Here is a 16,614-nt window from a genome sequence, read left to right as displayed (position 1 = left end):
GTACCCCGATCTGCAGATAACCGAGGGGTGACCGTGCATGAGTGAGGCTGATCTCTCTTCTACTTCCTGCTCTTATTTCATGAATGTCAGTCTCGCCTCCGGGGCCAGACTGCAGGTCCCCAAGGATGATGACACACCAGATATCTTCCCTACCCTCGGGGTCAGGGCCTGTCCCACAGCTCCACGCACACCGCAGGCGCTCACATCAATTCTTGAGTGTCTGGGTTTGATTTTACTGTCAGCAGGGAGATGGCCCCCAGGTCTCTACCTGTGTGATGGCCCCTGTGGAAGCATTCAAATACTCTAGTGTGATGTAGCGTCATCACAGTGGAAAAGCAAAAACAGACGAAGCCACACTGCCCGCATGTGTGTGATGTCTCCTCGTTTTCAAAGCCTTTTCTCATGTAGTATCTCATCTTCTCTTCACAGTGCTCTTTGAGTCAGGACAGGTGTAAATGCCACAGTGTTACAAATGAAAACTAGTGCCTTCTTGAAGGCACATTAGTAGTAAACACGGAGTGAGGCCTGGATGGACTCCCAGGAAGGGCTCTTTCTGGGGCTCACGTATCCAGAAAGATGTGTGAATATATACGTGTGTGTGAAACACGTTGCGCTCACTGCGCCCCCACCACTGTCCCCCTGATGCATTCACGGTCCCTCTTGTCACTCTGCTTCCTCATGTACCACCTTCTAGGCAGATCCCTTTCCATCCAATTCATTGCGTCTTCCCCTCCAGAGCCAGGCAAGCATTGCCCCCGTCTTCCCTTCCCTTCCCTTCCAGACTGGTGGTCTGACATCCTCCCCTAGCCATGTCCTGTCACAGACAGGAACGTGGATTTGGGACAGAATTCATACCCTCGCTTCATTCTGTTCAGGGGCGACGTGGCTGGCTGGGAGGTCCTTGAATAGCGCTGAGGGATAAGTGCAGTTACACCGAGGCATGGAGGCTGTGCAGCCAGCGGAGCCAGCCCTGTCCACCAGACCATGGGCCACCCCCTCCTGCTGCCTGCCACATGCCTGATCCCAGCCACATCCAAGGGACAGTGTCCTAATGCTCTGGTAAGTGTTATCATCCCCAATTTATCCTGGGACTCAAGCATGTCCCTCGAACAAAGAAGGGTCAGGTGGGTGGTGCCCGGCGTCTCCAAGGCTGTCACAAGCCTGAGATGTTTGTCGTAGTGGCCGAGGAATAAGTTTAGGGCTGGAGCCAGGGTCTGGATGAAAAGTATGACATGACCTGCCCAATCCCAGCAAGCTCTGGGGAGATTCCCCAGGGGCATTTACCATCCCACTGAGCACACGGGAGTCCGAAACATCCAGAGAGGGAGGGCTGAGTCCTTCAAAGGGAGGACAGGCCCACCTGCGTTTCCACACTGGGCTTAGAAAGGAATAAGGTACGGCCATCCACTTCCATACGAGGGTGCCCCTGGGAGTGCCGAGGCGGAAGACATGAAGAAGACACGAAGACAGGAATTACGACTGTGTCTGCTGGGTGCCCCGAGACCCATGAGGGGCTCTGTATGTCAACCCCCAATGTCAAACACCCAAATAAGGGAAGCATGGTGCTGCTACAGAAGCCAAGCTGCAGACGGGAAACTGCACGTACAGCATTAGTCACAAATGTTCGCTCATGAATAGTGTTTTTTTTTTTTTTTTTTTTTTTTTTAAAGTATAGATGATGAACCAGATTTGGACTAATCGAAGTCAGGTTCTCATCACATACGGGAAAAAGTTCATTCCCAGAGCAAAGCATAATTTAGTAATTTCCCTATCCAGAAGACTACTTGGACATGGAGGTGAGAACCCACCTACTGTGCCACCATCTTAGGGGGAACCCTGCACCCCAGCCCACCAGTCTAAGCACAATCCCTCACCAAGCAGGCTGAAATCTCCTCTCAAGTCCTAGTGACATCAGAGGCAGTCGATGTCACTCAGAGAACAGCGGCCTTGTCTCGGAAGCCTGGATGTCAGTGCTGGTTCTGCCTTTGTGGCCTGTGTGATTTCAGACCAACTAAAATCCAACTAGCTAATGTTCAGCTTCCTATGAACAGGTGCCTGAAAATGAAACTTGCCCTGCTCTTTCCTATAAACTGTCCACACTTTGAGGAAGGGTCTGGGCTCTGTTCCTGTTTTTATACCCAGCCCTCTTGTACAGGAGGTACTGGGAGGTGCTTGTGGGGCCAAATTGCATTCATTTACAGGGTTGCTGGAAGGCACGACCCCAGAATCCATGCGAGCTGTTTTGAAAACGATGGCGTCCCACCCAAACTCACATCCCTATCTCTTCTCATTGCCAGCCTTTGGAGCTGGGGGACACTCATCACTTCATTTTTTTTGTCTCTGGAGTCCCTTACTGCCATTCTCCGCTCCCTGCCTCCCACCTTCCCTGCACACCCACGCACAGATTCCGCCTCCTAATGTAGCATTTTGCTCATGTCACTCACAGATCTTAAGCCTTTCATGGTTCCCCAATGCCAACTGAATAAAAGCCAGAGTCCAAAGCCTCAAAGCCCTTCTCAATTAGGTGGAGATCCGCTTCCCTCTGCCCCATGCAGAACTCAAATGCACCGGAAATAAAATGAAACAGTCACGGTTAATAGTAACAAGGGATTACTAAGAGCGATAGGAGTCTTTTTAAGTGTCTCTACATTTATTGTTATTTGATTAAATAGACTAAAGTGAACATTAACGGTCCAGGTTTTCAGCCATTTTCCTTCTCGAATGAGTAATCAAGATTTACTTGCACATGAACAGGTCCTTCCTGGCTGTCCTGCATTTTAAATATTTCTGCTAGTCACTGTGCAGGCAGAACTGACTGCACTTAATTTATAAAGGAGGATTTATGGACTTACAGATGACAACAGACAGCCAATCAATACGGGATGATAATAACAGCATGTAATATCAAGGAACATTAGGTCTCAGGCATGATTTGGGGAGAGAAGTGGGCAGTCAGAAACCTTATCATTTGAAAAAGGTCAAGGTCTGGTAGCAATAAAAATGCCTAAGCAAATAAAATCACACCTGTGAATCAGGCGAGGGCATAAATCGCAGAGTGAAAAAGGGTTTTAGACTCGGTAGAAAAATGACTTCCCTGGGCAAGGATTTTGGTTGCTGTGGGACAAATGAGGCTGCATTGGGAAAGGGTCTATTTATTCCTGCTAAGAGCAGTAACAGTGAAATGCAGATGCGGAGACCTCCCAACCCTCGCTCCTCCTGGGGCTGAGATCTGAATCCTTCAGAAAACAGCGGAGGAACCAGATGCTGTGGAAGGCCTGCCATGCCACGCCCGGGCCTCACCACGTGTATTTAAGAACCACTGCTTTATGACGTTTATATCTGGTCATTTTTTCCAGGGGTGGGGGCGGTTTTTATTGACCTAGTAGATTGTTTGCTTGTGTAACTGGAAAGGGCAACCAAAGAAAGTAGCAAGTTGCAAATCCGATGATCAATAATCATGTTCCATTGTTAAAAATAAAACTGTGAATCATCACCGTGCTCTTTGAAAAATGCTCACAGTGTCACACAGAACTCCACAGCCAACTTTCCTTCGAAAATCTACAATCAATCCATTTAGAACAATCTAGTTCCACAGGCTTTTCAAGACTAGATGCACCCACTAAAGGGCATGTACAGAAACTCCTGAGTCCCTGAAAAAGCAGTTGGAATAGCATTTGTCTCCCGTCTACAGTTCTGCTTTCGTTGAGGAATAGTTAGAGAGATCCCATTAAATATGTGATGAATTTTCTTGTAAACGCTCCCTAGGGGACTGAATTCTCTGTTTTTCTTTCTAACATACTCCAATCAAACGTTGCAAATCCCATTCCCCAGCAAAGATCCCGCCACCTCGTGGTTTTGGAGACAAGCTTACCTCCCTGCAAGGTGTATTCGGTCACGGCTCTGCTGAAGACGCCCAGGCCGGCCCCGTTGTACGCTGCCACCTGTATCTCATACTGTGTCCAGATGATCAGGTCTGTCACCAGGCAGTAGTTCACCTCCGGGCTGGTGATGTTCCGCTGCTGGTACTCTCCGGGAAGGCCAGCCAGGCGGTACCTGTGCCACGAAGGAAGCCCATCACCATCAGGAAATAACCGAACCCGGGAAGTGTGTTTACCCGCGGTTATTCCGCAGGGTGACGGGGAAATGGAAGTAAATAAACAAGAGCAGAGCTGAGAGGTCAGCCCTAAACAATACTATTTCCTAACTCAATGATTTTGAAAAGCGTGCTCTAATCTCACAGTAATTATAAGCTCAAGGCAAAATGGAACTGACATTTCAACTACATTATGGTTAAGAAAAAATTACAGCTTTTTACATGTAACTCGTCTAGGGACTACAGTGACTTAGGACCAAAAATTCCAGACATGATTTCCGTCGGGGAGTTGCTGTAAATCAGTTTGAGAAACACTTTCCCCTTGTCAGTCTGAACGTGGGGAGACTTCCAGAACCGGGCGGCACACGGTCTCGTGGTCTCCAGGGACAGAGCTTCAGAACCGGGCGGCACACGGTCTCATGGTCTGCAGGGACAGAGCTCCAGAACCGGGCGGCACACGGTCTTGTGGTCTCCAGGGACAGAGCTCCAGAAGCGGGAGGCACACGGTCTCGTGGTCTGCAGGGACAGAGCTCCAGAAGCGGGAGGCACAGGGTCTCGTGGTCTCCAGGGACAGAGTTCCAGAAGCGGCAGCACACCATCTCGTGGTTTCCAGGGACAGAGCTCCAGAAGCGGCAGCACACCATCTCGTGGTTTCCAGGGACAGAGCTCCAGAAGCGGCAGCACACGGTCTCGTGGTCTCCAGGGACAGAGCTCCAGAACCGGGCGGCACACGGTCTTGTGGTCTCCAGGGACAGAGCTCCGGAAGCAGCAGCACACGGTCTCGTGGTCTCCAGGGACAGAGCTCCGGAAGCGGGCGGCACACGGTCTCGTGGTCTCCAGGGACAGAGCTCCAGAACCGGGCGGCACACGGTCTCGTGGTCTCCAGGGACAGAGCTCCAGAACCGGGCGGCACACGGTCTCGTGGTCTCCAGGGACGGAGCTCCAGAAGCGGGCGGCACACCGTCTCGTGGTCTCCAGGGACGGAGCTCCAGAAGCGGGCGGCACACCGTCTCGTGGTCTCCAGGGACGGAGCTCCAGAAGCGGGCGGCACACCGTCTCGTGGTCTCCAGGGACGGAGCTCCAGAAGCGGGCGGCACACCGTCTCGTGGTCTCCAGGGACGGAGCTCCAGAAGCGGCAGCACACCGTCTCGTGGTCTCCAGGGACGGAGCTCCCGAAGCGGGCGGCACACGGTCTCGTGGTCTCCAGGGACAGAGCTCCGGAAGCGGGCGGCACACGGTCTCGTGGTCTCCAGGGACAGAGCTCCAGAAGCGGGCAGCACACGGTCTCGTGGTCTCCAGGGACAGCGCTCCAGAAGTGGCAGCACACGGTCTCGTGGTCTCCAGGGACAGAGCTCCAGAAGCGGCAGCACACCGTCTCATGGTCTCCAGGGACAGAGCTCCAGAAGCGGGAGGCACACGGTCTCGTGGTCTGCAGGGACAGAGCTCCAGAAGCGGGAGGCACAGGGTCTCGTGGTCTCCAGGGACAGAGTTCCAGAAGCGGCAGCACACCATCTCGTGGTTTCCAGGGACAGAGCTCCAGAAGCGGCAGCACACCATCTCGTGGTTTCCAGGGACAGAGCTCCAGAAGCGGCAGCACACGGTCTCGTGGTCTCCAGGGACAGAGCTCCAGAACCGGGCGGCACACGGTCTTGTGGTCTCCAGGGACAGAGCTCCGGAAGCAGCAGCACACGGTCTCGTGGTCTCCAGGGACAGAGCTCCGGAAGCGGGCGGCACACAGTCTCGTGGTCTCCAGGGACAGAGCTCCAGAACCGGGCGGCACACGGTCTCGTGGTCTCCAGGGACAGAGCTCCAGAACCGGGCGGCACACGGTGTCATGGTCTCCAGGGACACAGCTCCAGAACCGGGCGGCACACGGTCTCGTGGTCTCCAGGGACACAGCTCCAGAACCGGGTGGCACACGGTCTCATGGTCTGCAGGGACAGAGCTCCAGAAGCGGGCGGCACACAGTCTTGTGGTCTCCAGGGACAGAGCTCCAGAAGCGGGAGGCACACGGTCTCGTGGTCTGCAGGGACAGAGCCTCAGAAGTGGGAGGCACAGGGTCTCATGGTCTCCAGGGACAGAGCTCTGGAACCGGGTGGCACACGGTCTCATGGTCTCCAGGGACAGAGCTCCAGAAGCGGGCGGCACAGGGTCTCGTGATCTCCAGGGACAGAGCTCCAGAACCGGGGGGCGCACGGTCTCGTGGTCTGCAGGGACAGAGCTCCAGAAGCGGGCGGCACACCGTCTCGTGGTCTCCAGGGACAGAGTTCCATTTAGGAATTGCGGGTTTGTCCAAGTGCATCCCAGAACTGGAATAAGCGGCATTGAAAAGGTGTTGAAACTTCTAAAATACCAGTGCAGTGCTGAGTATGACAAACTGCTTTGTAGAAGACCTCTGTGGGCGCTTAGGTACTATGTTCTGAGTGTACGAAAGGTGGAAATTTCAAGTAGTGCTTATAAAAGAGAAGACAATATACACAACTCAGGACTTAGGATGTATAAATTAGGAAACTGTTGTGTGTACTGTGAGAAGATCTGTCATCGTATTATTTTGATTGCAAACATTTCTCCATGATTTGGTCTATAGAAGTTAATGCACTGAACTGACTCAGGTAATTTACTGAGCCTTCCTGGATCAGCACCCCTGCGTAAACCCAGTAGGAGTGACTGCCCTGTCATCCTGCATCTTCCAAGAGCCTCTGATTTCTATCCCAGAAGTGGCTCCTGCCTCACAGTCCCACACTTGAGTGGCAGCAAATCTGCTGGCTTTTCACGGCGTGTGGAAATCTTCAGGCTCCTGCAGGATGCTGATCTCTGAGCTCGGTGGCTCTGCAGTTTCCATGTCCATCACCTATTTGGTCCCATGGGGGCAGGGCACCTGAGCACGAAGGGGAAGGAGCCGAGACGACACGCGTGGACCGGAACATCAGTAAGGCTGCTGACATCGAAGCAGAGAAGAAACCCAGAAATTCAGGCCCTAAAATGTAAAATAACTTTCCCAAGAGAAGGACGGCTTGAAAATCAGGAGTTTCCGAGAGCATCCTCTCATTCCCTCTTGCTGCCGACCATGTGCACTCGGTGGGGCCTGTTTGATAGAAAACAAATGATCAAAAGCAGACGGCCCTTGAATAGCAAGAAGGTACCGGGCTGCCTTCTGTCTCTTGCCTGAAAGGAGCAAGTGGCCCTGGGCTTGCCTGGTGGGAGACTCAGGGACAGGACGGCCTTATTCTGTGATGGGCAAAAATGAAAGTCAAGTTATCAAACCACGTTTTGGCTTCATAATGTGTCCACCTCTGACTCCTTTACTGAACGATCTGCACCAAGCAAGTACACGTGCAATTCCCAGGGGGTGTTCAGGTCGCCGACATAGCACGATGGTCCTCAAGGCAGTGGGCCAGTGGGAGAAAGGCTTGGCATGGATTCACCTGTGTGACAGGCATTTCCACTTACATTCACCATCTACAAGAGATGAACTCTTGGAACAAATGGGACTGAGACAGCCATTTGGGAAAAGGTAGAAACTGGCTCCGTGCCCACACCATGCACCTGAGTAGCCTGGGCATGGTGGCCCCAAGCACCGTCTGTAATCACTATGACAGAACGAGGATGGCCCTTGAGAAGGATCCCTCGTGTGGACCCAACGCTACACAATGCACAGTCCAGGGAAGAGCCGAGGAACCAGCATTGGAAGACTTGGCTCAACAACCACTCAGGAGCTGGGTGGTGTTGGGAAAATTCCAAACTTCTCCGAGCCTTGGTTTCCACCTCTTTAAGGTGGGAATGACGGTAGCATTTCCATGCTTGTTGCAAGAGTCAAAGGAGACACTGAATGTACAAGAGATGTGAAGGTGTAAAGCACTCCCTAAATATATATATATTTTTAAACACTGCTCTTCTACTGAGAAGTATGGAAGAGATAACTGTGAGTTATAAGGAACTACACCTGCATGAGCCACCCATCTTCTCCGGGACCACTCTTTATACCACTGTGAAAAACAAACTGCAGAATTCACATCTTCCGAAGAGCCTGTGCTCCCCTCCGGAACAGGCATGTTGGCCCATTCTGACCAGTGGCTCCGAGTGCTTTTGTAATAGTCACAGGATGTGTAAGAAGGTCACAATTAATAACGGAAGTGCAGGGCAGCCTCCTCTTGCTGGTAGGATATGTTGCCCAGGAGACCATCTCAGCCAGAACAAGATGATTTTTTATACAGAAATAAACAGGAGAATGTTTTTAAAGGACATAACCCCTATGCTCCTCTCAAAGAAACACCCTGCCTATTATTATAAATATTTTATTACTGCACACGCATCCTAACTACTTCTTATGGCTGGAGCCACGGAAGTGATTTATTTCTCTTTGCTTTCCTTGCATTGTGCCTCGGATCTGACACAGAGGCTGTGCCCTGGAGGATACACACTCGCAAACAGAGAGCTGATGTGCAGACCGGAGGATTATGCGGAAATGTTTCTAAGCTAATTCATTTTGGCATGGCTCTTTAATTTCTGAAAACTTTGATATTCACAGGCCTAGGGTAGTGCACACCCTCATCTTAGGGCTTTTGGGATTTAAGCTCCTGCAAATACAGAAGATGCCCTCATCCCCAGCACCCAACTCTACTGACCCCATCACAGAAAATCCTTTTAACGGTAGTAATCCCGCAAAATAGAGAAACGTGCAGTCCCTGACGTGGCCTCGTAACATCAGAGAGATTTTATTATTAAACTCTGTGCCCTGGGCCTGGTTGTGTGGGATGACTTTTAAAGTCATTACTTGACAGCTTCAGCCTAAGGAAACTCTTTCTGCACGTGCTGAAGAAAGGCAGAGACAGAGGAATGACAAGCCTGTGCAACTGGGTAGAGAGGGCAGCCAATTATTCTCATTAGTGGATGGGTGCAGAACAAGAAGGAATGGCTAAGGCAGAAGCAAGAGCAGCAGTGCCACAGGAGCCCTCGGCCGCAGGCAGGCGGCGGGGACACGGGGCTATTTTCTGGAGCGGAGGAGGTCAGGCAATTAGGAACTGTCCCAGGGGATCAACAGGAACTAGAGCCCACGGCCCTTACCCCGAGGGGACAGAACTGCAAGTTCCTCTTCCCCCTTCTTTGAAATGAGGAAGGACAGTTGGAGCCTCGAGACAAAAGAGACCTTGCTATTGATTGGAGCTCTTTGTGTACCCCTGGGGATAGCCCATTTAAACCACTTCAGGTGGGTCACCGTCTGGCTTACATTTAGAAGAGAATCTCAACACTGGAGGAAAAACTTGAAAACAACGGCAAATTGATTTTGACAGGCAAATATTCCAGGCATATAGAAAAACACATATTAAATGATGAATGGATGACTACACACACACACACACACACACACACACACACACACACACGGAAGGTGTTGCCCTTCATACACAAGGATAATGAAGCTGAAGACGCAGCATTTCCCAATTTCTCATTTATCTAAGAAATTAAATCTGTCTGCTGATGACCTTTGTTAGCCACTATTTACTGATCAGACACTTGGAACAAGCCCAGGAAGGGAATAAGGGGATACCCACTGTTCTTGCCCCAGTAACACTGGCAAAATTAACAAATCTGTCCACAGTGCTGCAATCTATTAGAAGAGATTTAATAATTATCATGCAATTCTGCTTTACTTTTTCTTTTACTTGTGTCAACAGACCACTGCGAATATCATGTTCAGGGCAATTTTAAAATTAGCAGTTTTGGCAAAGGAGGTTTCTTTTCTCAAACACAGACAAGTTCAGATACAGTGTTCCCAACAATTCTAGAAGCCTAACTGTCCTTTATAAAGCAAAGATAGCACCCTGGCTACCCTTCAGCCACATCTGGCCCGCAGAAGTGTGCGTTAGCCCTGCCCTTTGTTTCCAAATATATTGATTTCATTCCCAACATCTAAAAGTTGTGAGGTTTCAGGTACAAAGCTAGATTTTTTTAATTTCTGGAAATACTAGAAGATCTGGCATTAGTGAACAACACACCAGCATGGTGACAACTGGCTAATAACTACATCAAATTAATTATTCTTAATTTAAAATTACTGTATTGAACAACACATGCCCTTGGTTGAAAACTTAAATGGAATCAAAAGACTCACAATGAGGCCAGATGCGGTGGTTCATGCCTGTAATCCCAGCACTTTGGGAGGCTGAGAGGGACAGATCACCTCAGGTCAGGAGTTTGAGACCAGCTTGGTCAACATGGTGAAACGCTGTCTCTACTAAAAATACAAAAATTAGCCAGGTGTGGTGGCACATGCCTGTAATCCCAGCTACTCGGGAGGCTGAGGCAGGAGAATCGCTTGAACCCGGGAGGCAGAGGTTTCAGTGAGCCAAGATCGTGCCACTGCACTCCAGCCTGGGTGACAAGAGTGAAACTCCATCTCAAAAAAAAGCACAATGAATATTATACCTTGCTTCTAACCCCTAATACTCCCTCCATTCTCCTGCCAAAATGCTACCCCGACACCAGTTTTGTGTGTGCCATTTATGGTCGAATATGCACAGAACGTCTCTGTAAGGCTGCCCACGCTGGTCTGTGCATTCCAGTTTGCCACAGTCTCCACCACTCCCTAACATCTCACACCTGGTCTGCCTCCTTTGGTTCCTGTTTGGCTCTTACAGACATTAGAGTTTGCAACCCTCCGTGAAATCGACGCTCAGCTCTAATGGCGGCCTAAAGATGGTCAATCACGGGGTACTTGCCTGAGGATGTAACCACGCAACACCCCGTTGTGCTCTGTTTCTGGGGGCGGCTGCCACTGGACCATAATGGATTGATTGGTCCGCCCACTGGCCACTATATTTTTCGGGGGAGCACTGGGTGGTTCTTCAGGTAGCATCAACCTAAACATAAAAGACGGGTAGGAACAAGAGAGATGAGTACTAGAAACAAGGGGGGGCCCCTTTGCATTTCATCTATCTTGCTGAATCTTGAGCCTGACTACTCACGAGAATCGGGTTTCAAGAAAAGCAAAACTCACAGCCCACGAAACCGAAAGGACATGAGAAACAGTTACCACAAATCAACATAACAGAAAATCAGTTAACCAAGCAGCGAGGAAGGTGCAGAGGTGACTTTGTTCTGTGTGAGTAGCGCCAGCACCTCAGCCCTTTAGAAAGACTGTAAACCTGAACGTATCCGCTCCTGGGCCCGCCGTCTCAGACTCCTCCCAAACTGTTTTCTTCGGCTCTTTCAATATTTCTCATATCAAACTCCCACGTTTTGGGGGAAAAATGGATTTAGAGCTCAGCTGTTCTACAAGTCAAGCCCACTGAAAGCTCAGGTTGGTTGGGGAGGGCGTGCTGAAATGTCATGAAGCCATTTTCCCATGTCACCTCCGAGTGAGATTTTTTCAGAGGCGGCCCTCACAGGGATGGGAGAGCACGAAGACCGCTCAGGAACGCAAAGCCTCGGCAGAGACAGAGGAGTCTTTGGCTTCCCTTACAGCACGCTGGGTGTTGACTTGTTAAGACTATGGCACCAGCTTCCACCCGGCAGTGGGGTGGGCAAAGGACATGGAAAACATGTAAGCTCTTAATTTCCTGTGTACAGAGGGCTGTGCTGTCAGGAGCGATTTATGTAGGCACAGCCAGGTCGCCACAGGAAAAATCCAAGAAACCTGCCTCACAGCAACGAAGGAAGGCCCAGCTAAGCCTGCGTGGGACGGTGTTTCCCTCTTTGTGACAGGCTTTTCTGCTCATGTTTTGGGCGGTCTCCCTGAGGGAGGCCAGTGGGTTGCTGTGATCAATTCCACCACCTATTGTGATGCTTCTGTTTGGCATTCAGGCCCCTGGCTGTTCCGCGCCCCCACCTGGGGCGGGATTCACGCACCTGCTTGTCTCAGCGCTGTACTGGCCCCTGCCCACTTCGTTCACTGCGCACACCCGGAATTGATAGGTGCGAGCCGGAGTCAGGCCGCTCACGGTGACGCCTGTCATCTCGGGGCCAACATTTGACAGATGCACTTTCCACGGAGAGTCTGAAAGAATGAAGAAAACGAATTCAAGCCCACAGAAGTGCATGTCTGAATAATAAGAGGTGAATGCCAAGGCCTTCTCAGGGAACATCTCATTTGCTTAGCAGGACAGCACTAGGAGAAGGAATACTTATCCCATTGAGCAGGTGTGGAAACGGAGGCTGCAGTCATGTGGCTAGTAATCTGCAAGCCAGAAAGGAAACTCCCCCCCCCCGCCATGCCGCCATCAATGAGCAAAGGGATTATTTTGTGCAACCTGCATGTGGCGGTTTAAAAGGAACCAAAACGTCCCTAATTCCTGTGTTCGGTATGTAAGGGGAGAAAGTTCTCTGTCGGCTCACGTGGTTAGGCAGATTGCAGATTTGTCTCCCAGAAAAGGATGCTGCACATGTCACTGAATGATAAATAAAAACTATATTCATTAACATTTTAATAAAAGAGGAAATGAGCACGATAAAGACAGATGGGCTGTGTATTTCGCAGCCCATCTGCGTGGCAGACCCATTACGCCACCACACCCCTGAGTGGCTTTGGCTGGAGAGAGACGTAATGAAATTCACAGCGAGTTTAGAATATCTTCCCACCCAGCTTTCCAGCAGGTGTGCAAGAGTGACTCTACCAGCCAAATGCGCTCTCGCCGGCAAGGCTTCTGAAGGTTCTGCTGGAGATCCTACACCCTTGTGTGTGTGTACTTCTTTTTTTTTTTTTTTTTGCAGAGTTTAAACATGCTTTTCAGCCCAATCATTTTGTAGAGTGATGCCTTGGAATGAACAAGGTCTTGGCAGTGACTTCCAGCATCCGCTGTCGGTTTCCATTCTGAATTGCGATGATGCCTGAACTGAATTTTCAAGTTATTAGTGAAGTAAGACCTGGGTGGGGGAAACTCTTTTGGAAATCGAGCTGTCTTGCTGACCTGAAGTGGTGCTAAGGTCCCTTTCACCCCGTTAGAGATGGTCAGAAAGAGGTGGCGCACGCCTTCTACCACGGTGCTGGGCTAGGCGGAGCCTGCAGACAGTACCAGCTGCATGTCAACATTCACACATAAAATCCCAGCCGCTACTCCAAAAACCTACAGCCCGAACCGTGGGGATTCGCGAGTCCGCGCCTGCGAGCTCATCAGAAATGCACTCCAGCTCCTTACCCATCACAAGCAGTGGCCATAAATTGCTCCAAAATGAAAATGAGACTCTCAAAGGCAACTTCAGTGGCCTCACACAGAGATGTCTATCACTAATTCAGAATCTGCTCACTGGATTCCTTAACACAAAGTTAAGCTGCTCTGAAGCATGAAGCCAGTTGGCTAGGAAGATGGAATCTTTTTAATTATTTCAAATAAATCTGCTTCCAAAAATGGGTTTCTGGGAATGCAGTCTTCGCCACCAGCTGGGCATTTCAGTGTTCCTGGCTTTTGATTTCCAGTGACATGGATAATGGGCAGCTGATGAGGATCCCCCTCTCTGTGTGTCTTCTTTAAAAACAAAATGTGTGCATTCCCAGTTACCTATGGAAGAACTCACAGCAACTTCCCTTTTCACTCTGGGAGCCTGAAATCCTTCCACTGGCACCACGCAGCTCGTGGTGATCTGGTTTGCCAAGCAGTCTCCCTTACGGAAAACAGCTGTTTGTCAATGTGGAGGACGAAAGGTCTTTCCCAGTATCAGGGCAACCGGACTCGGTTGGTAGAAGGCAGGGCCCCTTCGTGCCAAGTCCAGCTTCCATGGAAATTCCGTTCTCATTCTGAAGAGAACTGGTATGTAGAAGAAAGAAGCATGGAGACCACAGCTGACAATGAGCTCTCTCACTTAAGGGTGTTCAGTTTTGTTTGAACTTCTGTGAAAACAGTGGACAAATCAGAACCGCAATGATATTGCATCTAACACCCACTAGGGTGGCTATTACTAAAAACACACACACACACAAACAGAAAATAACAGGTGTTGGGAAGGATGTGGAGAAATTCCACTCCATTGCACTGTTGTTGCAAATGTAAAGTGGGGTAGCTGCTACAGAAAACAGTATGGTGGCTCCTCAAAAAAATTCAGACAGAATTACCATATAATCCAGCAATTCTGCTTCGGAGTATACACCCAAAGGAACTGAAAGGAGGGGTTCGAAGAGATATGTGCACACCTGTGTTCACAGTAGCCTTATTCACAGTAGCCAAAAGGTAGAAGCAACCTGTAGGATATGATGAGGTTTCTCTTCAAAGAACTCGATCAATCTTTTATTCTTTAATTTATAGTACCCTCCACCCCGCTGCCTTTTCCCTTTTTTTCCTTTTTGCCTTTGTTAGATGCCACAGTACCAGGCATTATCAGTACCAGCTCACATTCCTTTCCTTATTTGCAAAGAGGACTCACTTTCTAGCTCATTACAGACCCCCCTTCCCCTTTCCTCTCCGCTTTCTTTCACGTGCCCACCTTATCTAAAAAAAGCAAAAGTTTAGCCAACCGGGATTAGTTTAGATTGTACAACCCGGCCCCAGCCAACGGGGAAAGGGTACAGGGGCAGGACTTGCGTCAGGAATAAAGGCTCTCGTGCCTTTTGTTCAGGTGTGCTCTCATGGCGACCGGCCAAGGAGGCACCCCTCTGCGCAGAAGTAAAATTGCTTTGCTAAGAATCCTTTGTTCGAGTGTTCAATTTCCTTAGGATTTTGAGCATTATTGCTAGCAAACCCAACTGCCCACCGATGGATGAATGGGTAAACAGAATGCGATCTGCCCATACAATGGCTACTATTCAGCTTTTTAAATGAAGGAAATTAGGACAAATGCCAGAACATGGATGAACCTTGAGCACAGTATATGATGTGAAATAAGTCACAAAAAGATGAATGCTATATGATTCCACTTGTATGAGACATCTAGAACAGTTAAATTCACAGAGACAGAAAGTAGGAGGAGTAGGGTAAGGAGAAATGGGGAGTTATTGTTTAGTGAGGCAGAAGTTTTGCAACATGAAAAGAGCTCTAGAGAAGGATGGTGGTGACAGTGGTAAAACAGTGTGAACATGTTTAATGCCACTGAACTGTGCACTTAGAAATGGTGAACATGGTGTTTTCTTAATGTGTGTTTATGCCTGTAATCCCTGCACTCTGGGAGGCCAAGGCGGGTGGATCACGAGGTCAGGAGTTCAAGACCAGCCTGGCCAAGATGGTGAAACCCTATCTCTACTAAAAATACAAAAATGTACCTGGGCCTGGTGGCGGGTGCCTGTAATCCCAGCTACTCGGGAGGCTGGGGCAGAGAACTGCTTAAACCTGAGAGGCAGAAGTTGCAGTGAGCTAGGATCGCACCACTGCACTCCAGCCTGGGCGACGAGAGCGAAACTCCATCTCAATCAATCAATCAATCAATCAATACAAATGATGAAAAGATGGGGGATAACATATAATCCCCAAGACGCTCCCGAGTATGAAATAACATACATTGAAAGCATCTAGCTGTAAGCTTGGCCCAGGGTACCTCCCTCTCCCTAGATCCAAGCTCCACCCTCCCTACCCAGCTCTGCCCTAAGGGATCCTGCCCTTAGGCTTCCCATAGACAAGGGGAGCAAATTTAAGGCTCTTCCTCCCCGCTCACTGGAAGGCTGCCTGGGGCCACCTGGGTCCTTCATCAAAAGGGTCCTCCTCTTTTCCAAGCGGTGGCCCTACACAATCTCTCCTTCTGGGGTTCTGCAACTGCCTTAGGCTCTTTGACCTACAAGTGAAACCCGCTCTGAGGCTACCAGCCCCAGGCAACAGCTCCCCTCTACTTGCACCTCTGCAAGCATTCCCCTTCTACAACTTCCTCCTTGATTGCTCTCACTCAGGAACGCCATCTTTTCCCGCAGGAAGCTTGACTGACACTGGACTCAGTAAAGGTCTTCTTCCACCCCTTTCTTCCTTCAGACATCACAGTGTCTAGAAGTGAGCCATTCACCTGCTCTGTCAGGCACAGTGAACAAACGTCGTTTCAGACAGAGACAGTCAAGAGGACAACTGTTGTAACCAGGTGACTGAAGCGATTAATCAGACCGAGGGAGAGGCAGAGCAAGGCTGGAGACGCCGTCTTCCTGCCCTCGGCCCCATCCCACCAGCCTGACCCTGCCTGATCCTGGCTGTTTTTTCACTCAAGTGTAAACAGCTCCTGAAAGTCCAGAGCCTCAGCCTCAGGGTCCAGAGTCTGCTGCCCGGTTTGATTTGACAACAGGGCCTATTAATTTCCTCTGCACCTCCGGGCTCTGCTCAGTCCTGCTGCAACGACAGGATTCTTTATTTATTCTTTTTCCTCTTCCACTAGAAGATAAAAGGTTTGGCAGGAAGAGAGATTAAAGTGAAAACTAATACAAACGAACCCGATCCATCTCTGGGCACCCTGATTTGTAAAAAAAAAAAACAAAAAAAAAAACAAAAAAAACCTTGGTTTGGGAAGGATGTGCTCATTCACCAGCTCTGGAATTGCAAGCTTGCTGAGAACTGTTAAAATTTAAATAGCAAGTCTGTTCCTGACAATCAATAAGGAACATCCCTTTAAAAGGGTCCTCCCGC

At 49.8% G+C, this 16,614-nt stretch overlaps 1 protein-coding gene across 6 annotated transcripts in view; it reads right to left on the bottom strand.

Moving 5' to 3' along the window:
• SDK1 (sidekick cell adhesion molecule 1) overlaps positions 1-16,614 on the bottom strand; it is a 963,824-nt gene that overhangs the window by 241,913 nt on the left and 705,297 nt on the right. For all 6 annotated transcript variants that reach the window (XM_045387966.2, XM_065541579.1, XM_015447042.3 and 3 more), the window contains exons 15-17: positions 11,942-12,089; positions 10,813-10,953; positions 3,872-4,053 (exon numbers count right to left, since the gene is read on the bottom strand). In XM_045387966.2, the coding sequence (XP_045243901.2) occupies positions 3,872-4,053; positions 10,813-10,953; positions 11,942-12,089 (471 nt within the window). The remainder of the gene's footprint in view (positions 1-3,871; positions 4,054-10,812; positions 10,954-11,941; positions 12,090-16,614) is intronic.

This window comes from Macaca fascicularis, chromosome 3 (genome assembly GCF_037993035.2).
Source record: "Macaca fascicularis isolate 582-1 chromosome 3, T2T-MFA8v1.1".
Taxonomy (NCBI): domain Eukaryota; kingdom Metazoa; phylum Chordata; class Mammalia; order Primates; family Cercopithecidae; genus Macaca; species Macaca fascicularis.
Note: the sequence above shows the minus strand (reverse complement) of the source record. Positions and strands in the feature narration are given on the sequence as shown.